Raw genomic sequence first — 13,451 nt, forward strand, 5'->3', positions numbered from 1 at the left:
CATATGGAATTGAGATTATAGGTGAGCTTGAAAGCGAGGTTGACGAGGCCTCCCAAACCCAATTTCGGTGCATTAATCATTTCCAATGTAGTTTGCTTTAATTTTCAACAAAATTTCTTAATTTTTAGATATCTAGTCTATATGCTTGTGGATTAAAATTTTGGACACTTTTATTAATTATTTTGAAATTTTAGAAAAACGGGTTCACGAACATGAACACGAAAATAAAGGCCGACCAACTAAAATTTACCTTGACTAACCTAGTTCGACAACGATAGCGATGGAGATGAAGATCGACAACGATGGAGTCAAAGATCGACGACGATGGCGACTAAGATCGAAGGCGATGGCGTCGGAGATCGACGATGTCGACGGAGAAAGACGGCGAAGGCGTTGGTGGTGGAGATTGACGGTGAGCCCGACTATTTTGGCTAGTGTATTTCAATTTTGAAAAATTTGACTATTTTGCTAAACTCAAATTTTAAATTGATTAGATAGTTACATCACCGATATCTATATTTATATAATAAGGTATCGATGTTTAGTCCCAACCCTCAAGATTGTAGCTACTTATCTTGTATTAGTTTGGAAGAGGTCACATATTAGTTGCGAATAATTATCTAACAAGACATGATGTTTTGTCTAAAAGTTTTTTTTTTTTTTTCATCCTTATTATAATGACTAGCAATTGTTGTTATTATTCCTTAAGAATTTGATTATGTTTGAATGATAAGGTATCAATGACAAATTACAATCATATTAATGATATAAGCGATATGTATTCGATTAATTTGAATGCTTAACTAGACAATTAATTTTTTTTTTATATACGTTGTCTATTCAATTATCATCTTATATACTAACGTGGTACATGCTTATAAATTCTAATACTTCAAAATTCCGATCGAGAGCATATTAATACAATCAACTGATTAGAAGCATGAAAGTTATACGTTGCATATTAATTAATTACAAAATTGACTGAACGATACATTAAGATTTTAGACACTCCAAAATTCTTCTAATATTCGTTTTACTTGGTGCGCATCATTTGACTCATTATTTTATTGCTAAATAACAAGGACAGGTTAAAAAAAGCGAACAGAGGAAGAGAATATATAGGAGAGTGTGGCAGCGAAACAGTGAAGAAAACAACAACGAACTCGTGACTTTGGTCTCTCTACTTTGTTTTCTTCTATCGTGGCGTCTCGATTCCGTTTTTCCCGATATATTCTTGATAGAATTGCTAAATATTCCCTCTTTCTTTAATTCACAAAACAACAGTTTACAAAAAAAAAAAAAAAAAAAAAAAAAAAAAAAAATCTCATACATTACATAGTTCCTTCATTCTTCATTGTCTCATCTGGATCGGAAATGGAGGTCTGACCTTTTTTCTTTCCTCCTCCTCAATCGGCTCTGATATTCATTTCCATCTCATAATTTTTTTTTATTCGTGATTTTTGTAAGAAGATTAGTAAAGATCTTTGAATTTGCATTTTCTCCGATCTTCTTGTTCTTTGCATTTTGAAGTTCGTACCTTTTCTTTTGTTCCGTTCGGCGATGAAGCAATGGAAGGCAAACTAGGTCTTTTTTTTTTTTTTTGGTTCCGAAGCTTGAAGTGAGAATTATATTATATGGTTGATTAGTTACATTCCATGTAATATAATAATATATTATATTTAAGTTGGAAATGATCACATACGAGCAAGATCCTGATGTGGTCCGGTGGGGTCTTCAGTTATTTGATAGTGACCCTTATTCGAATTGCGGATATCTTGGGCCGGCGATTCAACAGCACAGTGAAGACGACGATGATTTTGACTATAGCCAATTTCAGTTTGATAAGGAAGGGAATTACAATTCGGATTCAGATAGCATCAACGTTGAGAGCGATGAGGTCATAGCTCATGCTCTTCAAGAAGAACTGTCTCAGCTAGCCATGTTGGAAAACGAGCCTTTGCAACAACAACAAGTGCTTGACCATGATCTGCAAGTCAACGCCAACGCTGGCTTTTTGCAGGATTGGCCCGATTCTGTTGGGAATAATTACGGCTCTGGTGAGTGTGATGAAGTGTGTGCCTTTTCGATTGGTTGATTGATTTTTTTGTTGTTGAGTAATTGCTTTTTGCAGGGAAAGAGTTTGGGGTTGAGGATAATGAACCTTGTTGCCCGGAAGAGTTTTCGTTCTGCGAGGATGAGTGGTTGTATTCTCTGGGGCTCACGGATGAGTATGCTCTTGACGGTGAAGTCGGGAAAAGGTTAAATCAAATGGTTCCGATTCCGGTCAGTGTGGTTTTCTTTTTCGCTTGCTTTCATGGATTATACATAAGTACCTTTGTTTTTATGCCATGAGTTGTCTGGTATTTTGAAAGTGTTATGATCTGTGAAGCCAGTGCTTCGCTTAGCTATGTATCCATAGAAGGTCGCAATAAACGAGGATTGAGCCGATACTTGCATTTGATACTTGGTGAAATAGGTTCTTTTAGAATCAATTTAAAACCATCTGCTAGAGGTTTTTTAGGGCATTTTTCATCTTTTTTTTTTCTTTTTTTTTTAGGTCTAGGGGATGGTGATTATATCTATGTGTGCTTATGAGTATCGGCAATCTTAGAGTGTATGTCCTTTTGTGTTGCTGGTTTGTTGCAGCATGTTCCTAAAATCAATGGTGAAATTCCTTCGGTTGATGAAGCAACTTTAGACCATCAAAGGCTTCTAGACAGGTTTTCTTTTTCGGTTCATCTAATGCTTTGCGCCGTTCCATTTTCTTCTTGGGTATTCGCTTATGTTTGTTTTCTGGAGATATATATATATATATATATATATATATATATATATATGTATATATATTTGGTCATTCTTTCTTTGGTTGTTTTTGGCAACTTGGAGAGTTGTATTGAAATTCATCACGCATGCTTTAAAACAGCCAGGGATTTCTTCTTCTTCTTCTTATACCTATAAGCTACTATGCTAGTGATATCAATTGGAAATACAGATTGGGATTATTCACGATTTTTTTTTTTATAGATTTCTATTTACTTATCATCCTATAGGATACAAGTCATTAAAATTATTCATTTCATGATCTACCTGCTATCAAATCGAGTAAAGTATTTCCTTTATTGGCTAAAGATCATGGTTTGCTTCTCTTTAGGTTGCAATTATGGAAATGGGTTGAACGCAAAGTACCAGGGGATGGTAATTGTCAGGTCATTATTATTCTCTTTCATTCATCTTATACTTTGTTGCGTAGTCGTTCCCTCTTAATGCTCGTTTTCATTACTATTTTTGGATGGTGTACTCATTTTTCTGTTTTGGTTTAGTAAATTGTGGTTTATGGTTTAAGAAAAAAATCCGTTCCTAGAACAGTGATCTTTTTGAAGAGTTTGGTGTTATTGTTGCACCTTATTCCATATCTGAAAATCTGCAATTTTTTTACCAGTTTCGCGCGCTATCAGATCAATTTTACCGTACTCCCGAACACCACAAATTTGTGAGGCAACAAGTTGTAAATCAGGTATTAACTGGTCTTGACAATGGAGTGCTTGATGTATCCTATTTTGACTTGTTTTTTTAACGCATCTTTTTGCTGCTAATTCTGGAAAGATCAGCTTAAATCACACCCGGAGATATACGAGGGATATGTTCCTATGGCCTATCACGACTATTTGGAGAAGATGTCAAAGTAATTTTTCTTCTTCTTCTTCTTCTCATTCCTAGTTGGTTTGATCATTTGTTTCATGAACTTACACTTTACCTGTTTTTGCTTCCTATTGGTCTTAATTATTATAGGAACGGTGAATGGGGAGATCATGTCACGTTACAGGCTGCTGCGGATTCAGTATATTACATGCCATAGTTTTGTTATTCATCAAATTTATTTTGCCTCGAGATATAAATGTACGCGTTTTTTCATCTAATTCGATGTTTGTGACTTGACGTAGTATGGAGTACAAATTTTTGTCATGACTTCTTTCAAGGAAACCTGCTACATTGAGATTCTTCCGAACGATGAAAAGTCAAGAAAAGGTACTGCGTTTCTATAAATGAAGGAAAACACATGATACAGTTTCTTTTTTTACTCCGTCATATTATAGAATTAAATTCTGAATGTCAATTGTGTTCTGTTCAAAATGACTGCATTTCATATTATGATGCAGTTATTTGTTTGAGCTTTTGGGCGGAGGTGCATTACAACTCAGTTTATCCCGAGGGAGGTTAGTTTCTGAATCTTTTTTTTTTTTTTGTCTTTTTTTTTGTCTCTGTTATAAGCATGTAAATTGCTAGCTAAAATGATCAAAATCATAGACTGGAATTACGGTCTAAACAATGTACTTCTATAAAAGCGGTCACCTTATAAATAATAAGGGAGTTCTAATTTTATGATTATGCACGCGACAGAACTTGCCTACCCAGAGGGAAAACTAAATAAATAACTTTGGTTTTCCTATAAATATGAGTTAAGCTTTTTTTAATTTTTTTTTTCTCTCAAGCATGCCTCATCTATATAATGTTGACTGACCAGCCTCTGGGGAAATAAATGAAATTAAATTTAGTTAAATTAACCCAAGTTGAGGAAAGAAAATAAGTTTTTTAAGGTCTTAAAAAACTAAAAGTAAATTTCCATTTTTTCCCCAAATTTTAAAGTATAATAGGTGTGTAGAGGAAAAGCATTATAAACTCAGAAATGGTAACTGAATTTTCCCAAAAAAAGAGCAATACACATTGTTCTAATTATGTTTAGGCCAGCCTGTGTTCATTAAAAAATGTAGGCATACTTTATTTCTGGTTTTTGGCATATTTGCCCACTCTCCTACCATAACCAGTCATGTTTCTTCACATTCTCTCTCTAAATTTACGGTTACCATATGAATGTTGATGGTCACATTTAGATCTGCCGACATCGGAGACAACGCCGAAGAAGAAAAAGAAAAAGAAGAGATGGATAGTTCAAGAAGAGTACTTGGAGTCCGTCGATGAGTTCCAATAATTGGATGGAAAAGATAGACCCATTCTTTTATATCCTCTTCACGAAAAACCTTTTTCGTGGTGGTTTAATTTCGATCCCGTTGAATGGTCTTCACTATCCTCTTAATAGTCCGGACTGTGAAGACAAATTGCGAAACAAACAGACCGAACCCGCCTAAGCATTATCACCTTTTTTATGTACATGCTCTTTCACGCGAATAAATTATTTTAACATGTAAACTTTATTTAGTTCTTATTTTCCAGTGTTTCCATTTGTCAATTTACCGAGTTTTTCCTTCGGCGTAAGAGATTGTTTACCTCCTGAATTGAGGGGTTTTTTTTTTTTGGGTCATAAACTTGAGTCCTACTCTGTAATGGAGAAATAATTCAATGTAGGAAAAATAACTGCAACTAATTTATAGCTGTGAAATTTCTCTGCAATTACTCTTACATTGACTGGTATGGTAGCAGAACTTAACTCTCATAATAATATGGTAGACAAATAAAAAGAGAAAAAAAGAAAAAGAAAAGATCTCATTAAATCTACTTCACTCTTCCTTGTGATCCTCGCCTTCCATTGACATCACCGCTTGCAACAATGCAATCTCCTTATCCGAGAAATCCAATCCAATGCTCGTGAGCTGATCGGTGAAGCTCGACGCAGGCTGATCCTGATGAGCTCCGGTTCCGCTGGAATCTGGAACCACCGGAAAGGAAGGATCGCCAGCTGGCACGGGAGTTTCCGGAGAGGGATTCACGGCGTCTTGTACAAGATGTGGTGGCATTTCGGCGTTCTTAAGGAGCCACTGTATGGTCTGGCCTTGGGTCTTGTGGCCGAGCTGGCGAGTCAGCTGAAACACTCGAGCCGCGCACGGGGCCGAGAGCCGGACCCGGCAGTCGTGGCCGTCGACCTTGCGGTGGCGGTCGGATCGGCTGCGCTTTTTGCGGGCCCTGATTTTCGCTCCAAAGTTCTTCTTTTGTGAAGATGGACTACCCATTTCTCAAGTTTATGTCTTTTTTATGTTTCTTAAGCCTCGGGTCGTGCTCGTTATATATATAGCGGATTTTTTGCAAAAACAAACATGAATTGGATTTTTTTTTTTTTACAAAAAATAAATGGAAATTTCTTAGGATTATGAATGGTATGATTCTTTTAGAGGAATGTTCATAATTGCTTCACTGTATATTGTTGTAACGTTTTAAATTTAATGGGATTTGCATGAACATTCAGTTTCTTTTTCTTAATGCTGAATGGGAATTAGGAATCATGGCTGTGAAAAGGAATTAATGATGCAAGAGAAATGAGGCAGAAGACATTGCATTCAGTTGGGTTTTTTGTTGTTTTTCTGGATACAATTAATTCATTTTTGCCTTTTACGATTTGGTCTTTCTTCAACCAAGTATTTAAGGTAAGCTTAACTCATAAATGGCTTCTTATCTCATTCCCAAGCCACGTTCCCTTCCTAATTCATGAAGACTAAATACAAAATATTCATTTTATAAAATAAAGATTACAAAAAAAAAAAAAAAAAAAAACATTTTTCATTATTAAACTAGAAACGAATATGAATATCTTGTGTTCCTTCTCTCCAAAGACATTGCACGGGCGGGAAATTTGAAAATCTGTAAAACGACATCAATATCTATCAGTACATAAGCAAAACGACACTATAGGGGAGTGTGTACATCCTTGTCCCATTGTGTAAGAAGAAATTATATGGCATCCAATCTTTCAAACTTAAATAAATAAAAATACCAATATCCAGCTTGACAAACAAACAGAGACTACTTTTTTGTTACAGAGAATACAACCAGCAAAATTCGTGTTAACTCATCAGTGAAGTTAGGTACCTTTTCTTTTCCCAAAAACAATCACAGTCAACCAAAAACCTACTACAACCTGAGAGAATAACCAACATCGTGTGCTTGAAGGACAACAATTTTTATGCGAAAACACAAACAAACACTCCCGATCATAGCCAATAATCGAACCATCTCAGAGGACCATAATATCTGCTAAACATTTGTAAGTATTCACAAGAATAGTACCCGAGGGTGTTTAAACTCATTCGGTTACAGAAAAAGTGCATGACCTTTGGTTCGATGAACAAACGGCACTGTTGGGTAACTCATCACATCATCACAGCCATGACTGCAGTTGTCTAGAGACCATGAAAACTATCAACGAAAGGCTTGCTATCGAATTCTACTGTAATCAGGCGATCTTCTCTGACTCGGAACCTCGACTTTTTGAGAGAACGACCGTATAGACTACAGAGTTGTTTTAGGCTCAGCTTGTTATATTGATACTTTGTAATGCGATTGAGACCGTTGAAGTTGAGCAACAATATTAATAAAGAATAGAGTGAGTGAGTGTTGTTGCGTATAGACTTGTAGTTTGAAATCAATACAATTGGAATCAATCAACAAAATATTATGATTAGCAGCATAAAAAAACAACAATATATTGACTGGAACTACAAACAGAACATTATACACAGCAATGCCATAAATAAAAACAAAAAAAACATAGACTAACTTCTTGTTATAGATAATAGAACCTGCAAAATTTGTATTAATTCTAGAGAAGTTACGTACTTTTTCATTTCCCAAACCAATTACAAAACTGGTATATATGATAAATAAATACTTGAAACAGACCCATCACCAAGAACTTACTACAACCCGAGAGAATAACCAACAACATGAGCTTGAAGGAAAACGATTCTGATGCTAAAAAAAAACATCTCATAATACCATATATGCTGGTACATTTGTATATATTAAACTTGTAACCGAGGACGTTCAAATTCATTCTGATACAAAAAGCACCAAATAGAAAACCAAAAACAGACCCATCTCAGAAGACCAAGACAGTAGGAAAAAAAGAGTACATGATATGGATCGATGAGCGAACGACACTGTTGGGTAACTCATCAAAGACGATCAACAATCAACGAAAGGCTTGCTATCGAATTCTTCCCTCGCCGGGATGAACTCAGGCGAGTATCTCTGACCCAGAACCTCGACCTGCTGAGAGAAGGAGAGCTTCGAGTACTCGCCAATGTGCTTGACCATCTGGTTCCAGCGCTTCAGAGCGGTCTCCCCGTCCCTGTGCTCGAGCAGATAGTCCCACTCCACTTCTTCTATATTCGAGGCGTCCAACTCGATGAGAGCGTTCACGAGCCTGTAATCGTCCGTGTCGCTCCACAAGCCCTCAGACACCAGCGGGGAAGTCAAATTCTGGTACCACTTAATGCAGCAAGAGGCGGTGTGTCTGGTGCCCATGGTGTCGCTGATGGCGTCCCACGGAATGTTGTCTCGGATCATTCCGTACTTGGATTTCCGGTCTTCCAGAGCCCTCATGGACAAGTCCTTGTTGACGAGATCGAAGAGGCTCTGGTACTCCTGTTGGCTCCAACGTCCGTGGTTCTCGTTCTCCAGCCTGTTTCTGCGCCACGCCTCTTTCACGTGGAATCTGTGCTTGTTGAGCTCGGTCGCCAGCGTCCTCCAATCCGACCCGTGTTTCTTGTAGAACTCTTTCACGTACTCTTTCTCTTCGGCCGTCCATTCGCTTGTCTCGGCTCTCTCGTATATGATGTGGCCTCGGTAATACACGCTCTCCAGCGGCCTGTGAGGTATGCCTTCCGCGATTTCCTTCCAGCAATTTTTGATCTCTTTGTGAAAACGGCAGTTCATGATCATATCTACGCCGTTCTCGCCTAGGTTGTGCTCTTCTATGTACTTCGAAACCGCGTCTCTGATCATATCGTCTTCTTCGGGGGTGAACCTTTTGCCTTGGACCATGCCCTCCCTGATTTCTTTAAATTTCAGGGGCGGAGCCTTCTTATTTGGATCCTCGTCAAATACCTCGAGATCTTCAGCAAAGCTCACCCTTTTGGAACTTCTTTTGGCCTTCGAATTTTCAGCTCCCTTCTCGCCTTTTCCTGATTTAGCCTTCTTGTCTTTCTTCTTCTTCTTCTTTCCGCCATCGTCATCCTTGTCTTTGTCTTCTTCCCTGACATTAGAATTGTCTCCGCGCTTCCTTTTCTTCTCCTTCTTCTTTTTGCTTATCTCCATTTCCTCAGCCTCGTCACTAACACCATCAGAAACGCTTTCGGTATCCTTTTTCTTTTTCTTCTTACTTTTCCCACTTTCTTTGGCCACCTCAGCCCCGATTTCCACACCATCAGGCACGTCTTTACTCTTCAACTTCTTCTTCTTGCTTGTCTCCACTTTCTCACTCATTTTTGAAACACCATCAATAACACTTTCAGTATTCTTCTTCTTTTTCTTCTCACTTTTACCACTCTCTTTGGCTGCCTCAGCCTCGACTTCAACACCATCAGACAGCTCTGTACTCTTCAACTTCTTCTTCTTGATTTTCTCCACTTTCTCACTCGTTTTTGCCTCGTCACCAACACCATCAGAAACACTTTCAGTATTCTTCTTCTTTTTCTTCTCACTTTTACCACTCTCTTTGGCTGCCTCAGCCTCGACTTCCACACAATCAGACAGGTCTGTACTCTTCAACTTCTTCTTCTTCTTCTTTTGTTTTTCCCCATCCCCTTCTTCATCAATCACCGCCTTGCCTTCTGAATCATCGGAAACATCTTCACTCCTCTTTTTCTTCTTCTTCTTGATATTTCCACCATCCTTGTCGCTTTCTTTCTCCGGGCACATTTCGACACCTGTCACCAAATCCTCATTACCTGCCTTTCTTTTCTTCCCTTGCTTGAGCTTTCCGGGTTGCTCTTCTTCGCCTTCGACCGATTCGTCCCCTCCATCAACACTCCCTTTCTTCTCATTTTTCTTTTCTTTCTTCTTCTTCTCGTCCTTATCTTTTCTCTCTTCCTGGAGATCAACCGTTAACCCATTCTCTTGCTGACTTACATATTCTTCTTCACCCATTCTAGCCACGTTTTTCTTCTTGATTTCAGTCCCTTCTGTTTCAATCACTTTCACACCCCTTCAGAAACAAGAATAGCTGTTTTCAACTTGTGAAATGCCAAACTACGTCCTACTTGGGACCCGAAAACACTAAAAGCAGATCGAGCATAAATTAATACGCAAATCTGCAATAAAAGATTGGAATTTTCACACAAGTTACAATTAACTTGTGTGAAAATTAACAAATACAACATCGGTTCAGTGACAAACATGATCATACAGAGGATGATATAAACAACATCAAACCTACAGATTATAAGCCATTAGTCCATGGCTGAATACGAAGATTACTTATTACAACAACATTCTTTTCTCTTATTTTTTTCCATTGAAATACGAATAGTCACTCACAATATGGAGGCAATTTCCTTTTAATCAGTATATTTCGCGAACACACACACACACACAAAGTAGTTTCACAAAGAATCACAGACAAACATATATTATTAAACAAACAAACCAAGACAAGCACTACAACACACACACGTAAAAAACTGAGAATATGTGATATTGAAATAAAAAAGGAATCTGAACGAAGCCATACGAAAATGCAAACAATCAATATCGAAGCACTCCGTCAGCTACGGTGGCGGAATGCGAAGACGGAGTGCGAGGTCGGGTTATGCAGAAGGATTTTGAGGTTGAATAAAATTGGGCCTATGGTTTATTTGTATGGAGAGAGAGAGAGAGAGAGAGAGAGAGAGAGAGAGAGAGAGAAGTACCTGAGGCCGTAAAGTTGATCGGTGGCGGAAAAGGGAGATTTGGGGCGCGGGATTGTTCTCAAATGTGGATGCGAATGAGGATACGTGGTCATCAATGGTGAAGCGGGTCGGGTATCTTTTCTAAATCTGACATCTTTAGGAAAGGGAAGCGTTTATGGGCCGATAAAAAGCACAATATAAAAGCCCAAGCCCAAATACACGTAAAGTTATCTTTTTTTCCCTTTCTTTCGGTTCAGTCTCGATAGTGGTTTCACCGCCGGACTAGTTATCTCTCTCGACTCGCACTGCTCGTTCGCAATCGCTGAATAGTCCGAAGCTTCTTCGCGTTTGATAATTTCTCTGCCACTTCGTAAGCTTCGTGTAATTGGACGATTGATTTAAGTGAGTAAGATGGGAAGAGCTAAGAACAAAGGTCCGAAATTCGCTGCTATTAAAAAGGTCATCACTTCCAAAGCGATTAAGAAGTAAGCTTCTTTTTATCCTTTCCCTTTTCCGTTCCATATGTTTATCCGCTTTAATATAATACTCGGGTTTTTTTTTTTTGGATTTTTCGATTTCAGCTATAAGGAAGAAGTTCTAAACCCTAACAAGAAGGATTTGCTGAAAGAAAAGCTACCAAGAAATGTGTAAGTCTTTGTTTAAACAAGCTAATCAGCATGTAGGATTTAGATTTGATGTCTATTTAAATGTTCATGTAAATCTTTTGGGGGATTTTTTTAGGCCTAATGTTTCTTCGGCGCTGTTCTTCAAGCACAACACTGCTCTCGGACCTCCTTATCGTGTTTTGGTTGATACCAACTTCATCAATTTCTCCATCCAGAATAAAGTGAGTGTTCGTTGGAATTTTTTTAATGATGAAGTCATTTGCGTCAATACTACAAATCTTGTAAACCCGAACGCTTTTGTTTCTGTAGTTGGATTTGGAGAAGGGGATGATGGACTGCTTATACGCTAAATGTAAGATTTTCCTTTGATTCTACACCTTTATTATTGGTTAATCTTATTTACTTAACTCAAAATTGCTATATCGTTAATGCTGAGATAATAGGTTAGAAAAAAAAATCAGAACGTAGTTGTGTTTTGTCAGGGTGTTGATGTTGAAATTAAGAAGAACATTTCCATTGAAGTAAGTACTGATTTAGCTGAGGTATGTTCTATGTTTGGAACTATAGGCACGCCTTGCATCACGGACTGTGTTATGGCAGAGCTCGAGAAGTTGGGTGAAAAATATCGTGTAGCATTGAGGTATGATTGCACTTTTGTTGCCTCTTTTGTGCTTTCTTTTGTTTAGTCATTTTTTTTTTGCAAGATTTCTTTTCCTTTCAGTGTTCCCCAAGCTTTGAGATAATCCTAGTGTCACATGTTCTATGCATTTCTCTTCAGCTCATCGGGATCAGTTTTACAGACAAGTTTAATTTTGTATTTTACGTTGATAGGATCGCCAAAGACCCTCGCTTTGAGAGACTGCCATGTGTTCATAAAGGAACTTACGCTGATGACTGCCTTGTTGGTAGAGTTACCCAGGTTTGATTTGTGGTTTGTTTTTTATTTGTTTAAATTAAAAAAAAAAACAAAAAAAAACAAAAAAAAAAAACAAAAAACTCTTACTTGTGTTTTGACGAAAACACATTTGGACCAATACAATACATGAGTTCAACTGACTCTTGTATTGAATAATTTTTTTTTTAGTAAGGTCAAACCTCCGTATATCCTCGGCTGATATTGCTAGTAATGTCTCAAATTCATCCTAAAATTCTCTACTGCAAATGGATGTACATTTCCATGAAGGAAAAAAAGAAAATAAAAGGAAAATAATGTTCATTAACGGATGCGGTTTCAGATCTTTAGATCATCTCACTGAATTTTTATATTTGTTTCTCAACAGCACAAGTGTTATCTTGTCGCGACATGTGATAGAGATTTAAAGCGAAGGATCCGAAAGGTATTGTAACAAATCAGTAGTAGATTTCATTATTTATTTACTTTTTTTTTCACGACACAACTTACTTAATTAGCCTTCGATTTTACTGCAGATTCCGGGTGTGCCAATCATGTACATCACGAAGCACAGATACTCTATCGAGCGAATGCCTGAGGCAACAATCGGCGGAGGTAAGAAATTAAAATAAAATGTTGCACTTTCTCATCTAAAAAGCCAGAATCTCATAAAATCTGTGTTTTTTTTTTTTTTTTTTTTTGTCTCGTGCAGCTCCAAGATTCTGATAAAAGGGACGTACTGATTTTTGTTATACCCAAGGAGAGATTTATAGCTGGGAAACAGTAATATCAACTTGTTGCGTTATTCAATTCATGCAGTAAATTTAGGCACACAGTGACTAGCTTTTAATAGGTTGAACTTCAGTTTTATCTATGTCAAACCAATTTTGAGAATGATCATCTTACGTACTATGTTTAGGGTCGACCATTGTATGTGTGACAAGATATGATCAACTTACACACGTTTAGATCAAACTTTGAGTGACAACGATTGTATTAAGAGGAGACTAAACAAGTTAAAGTTAACTATATTACCTCGTAAGTCGTATCTATAGCTTAGCTTGATGTCATGGTAATAGGTAGAGGGTTAGTCTAATTCATGTATGATAGTATTAAAATAAAATGTCTTAATTTAGCAACAACAAAAAAAAAATCATATATAGAATGAATAATTAAGTGGTACCCTATCAATATAGCCATAGCCACACTAATACATGCATGGCACATCTTAAATTTAGGTTGAATCGTTCGTCAAACATTTCAAGTTTTCAACAACTGCCTAACAAATAAACACATTAAAAATAAATAAAAAACGCC

At 37.3% G+C, this 13,451-nt stretch overlaps 3 protein-coding genes across 6 annotated transcripts; 2 read left to right on the forward strand and 1 right to left on the reverse strand.

Annotated features, from left to right (window-relative positions):
• Positions 1-1,089: 1,089 nt before the first annotated feature.
• On the forward strand, positions 1,090-5,271 carry LOC149382139 (OVARIAN TUMOR DOMAIN-containing deubiquitinating enzyme 12-like). Its single transcript, XM_089600705.1, has 10 exons — positions 1,090-2,057; positions 2,132-2,283; positions 2,647-2,720; positions 3,152-3,206; positions 3,440-3,514; positions 3,609-3,682; positions 3,790-3,838; positions 3,942-4,026; positions 4,158-4,214; positions 4,890-5,271. The coding sequence occupies exons 1-10, from the start codon at positions 1,691-1,693 to the stop codon at positions 4,985-4,987; spliced, it is 1,086 nt and encodes a 361-aa protein (XP_089456831.1). The 5' UTR covers positions 1,090-1,690; the 3' UTR covers positions 4,988-5,271.
• Positions 5,272-7,701: 2,430 nt separating this feature from the next.
• LOC149382140 (uncharacterized) lies at positions 7,702-10,762 on the reverse strand. Of its 4 annotated transcripts, none has more exons than XM_089630286.1 (2): positions 10,638-10,762; positions 7,702-9,934 (listed from the first exon to the last, which is right to left on the reverse strand). In XM_089630286.1, exons 1-2 carry the CDS (start codon positions 10,727-10,729, stop codon positions 7,912-7,914), a joined length of 2,115 nt encoding a protein of 704 aa, XP_089486412.1. In that variant the 5' UTR covers positions 10,730-10,762; the 3' UTR covers positions 7,702-7,911. The 4 variants fall into 4 exon arrangements, with proteins under 4 accessions (XP_089486412.1, XP_089486416.1, XP_089486415.1 ...); XM_089630290.1 differs by having other exon boundaries at positions 7,702-9,911; positions 10,638-10,757; XM_089630289.1 differs by having other exon boundaries at positions 7,702-10,005; positions 10,638-10,746.
• A 92-nt stretch (positions 10,763-10,854) lies between these two features.
• LOC149382141 (PIN domain-like family protein) lies at positions 10,855-13,165 on the forward strand. Its single transcript, XM_089630835.1, has 9 exons — positions 10,855-11,101; positions 11,198-11,263; positions 11,358-11,463; positions 11,552-11,594; positions 11,810-11,882; positions 12,074-12,161; positions 12,523-12,579; positions 12,671-12,749; positions 12,847-13,165. The coding sequence occupies exons 1-9, from the start codon at positions 11,028-11,030 to the stop codon at positions 12,858-12,860; spliced, it is 600 nt and encodes a 199-aa protein (XP_089486961.1). The 5' UTR covers positions 10,855-11,027; the 3' UTR covers positions 12,861-13,165.
• The last annotated feature ends 286 nt before the right edge of the window (positions 13,166-13,451 follow it).

Source organism: Urtica dioica, chromosome 11 (genome assembly GCF_054948205.1).
Source record: "Urtica dioica subsp. dioica isolate 48M chromosome 11, U.dioica_male_clone48M_v1_H2, whole genome shotgun sequence".
Lineage (NCBI taxonomy): Eukaryota > Viridiplantae > Streptophyta > Magnoliopsida > Rosales > Urticaceae > Urtica > Urtica dioica.

Bases quoted from the DNA above. Each gene is read 5' to 3' on its own strand.
- LOC149382139 (XM_089600705.1), top strand. From the start codon at position 1,691: ATGATCACATACGAGCAAGATCCTGATGTGGTCCGGTGGGGTCTTCAG. The intron at 2,721-3,151 runs GTTTTCTTTTTC...GCTTCTCTTTAG, and splicing joins CATCAAAGGCTTCTAGACAG to GTTGCAATTATGGAAATGGG. The intron at 4,027-4,157 runs GTACTGCGTTTC...ATTATGATGCAG, and splicing joins CGATGAAAAGTCAAGAAAAG to TTATTTGTTTGAGCTTTTGG.
- LOC149382141 (XM_089630835.1), top strand. From the start codon at position 11,028: ATGGGAAGAGCTAAGAACAAAGGTCCGAAATTCGCTGCTATTAAAAAG. The intron at 11,264-11,357 runs GTAAGTCTTTGT...GGATTTTTTTAG, and splicing joins GAAAAGCTACCAAGAAATGT to GCCTAATGTTTCTTCGGCGC. The intron at 11,464-11,551 runs GTGAGTGTTCGT...TTGTTTCTGTAG, and splicing joins ATTTCTCCATCCAGAATAAA to TTGGATTTGGAGAAGGGGAT.
- LOC149382140 (XM_089630286.1), bottom strand. From the start codon at position 10,729: ATGACCACGTATCCTCATTCGCATCCACATTTGAGAACAATCCCGCGC. The intron at 9,935-10,637 runs GTACTTCTCTCT...TTGTTTCTGAAG, and splicing joins GATCAACTTTACGGCCTCAG to GGGTGTGAAAGTGATTGAAA.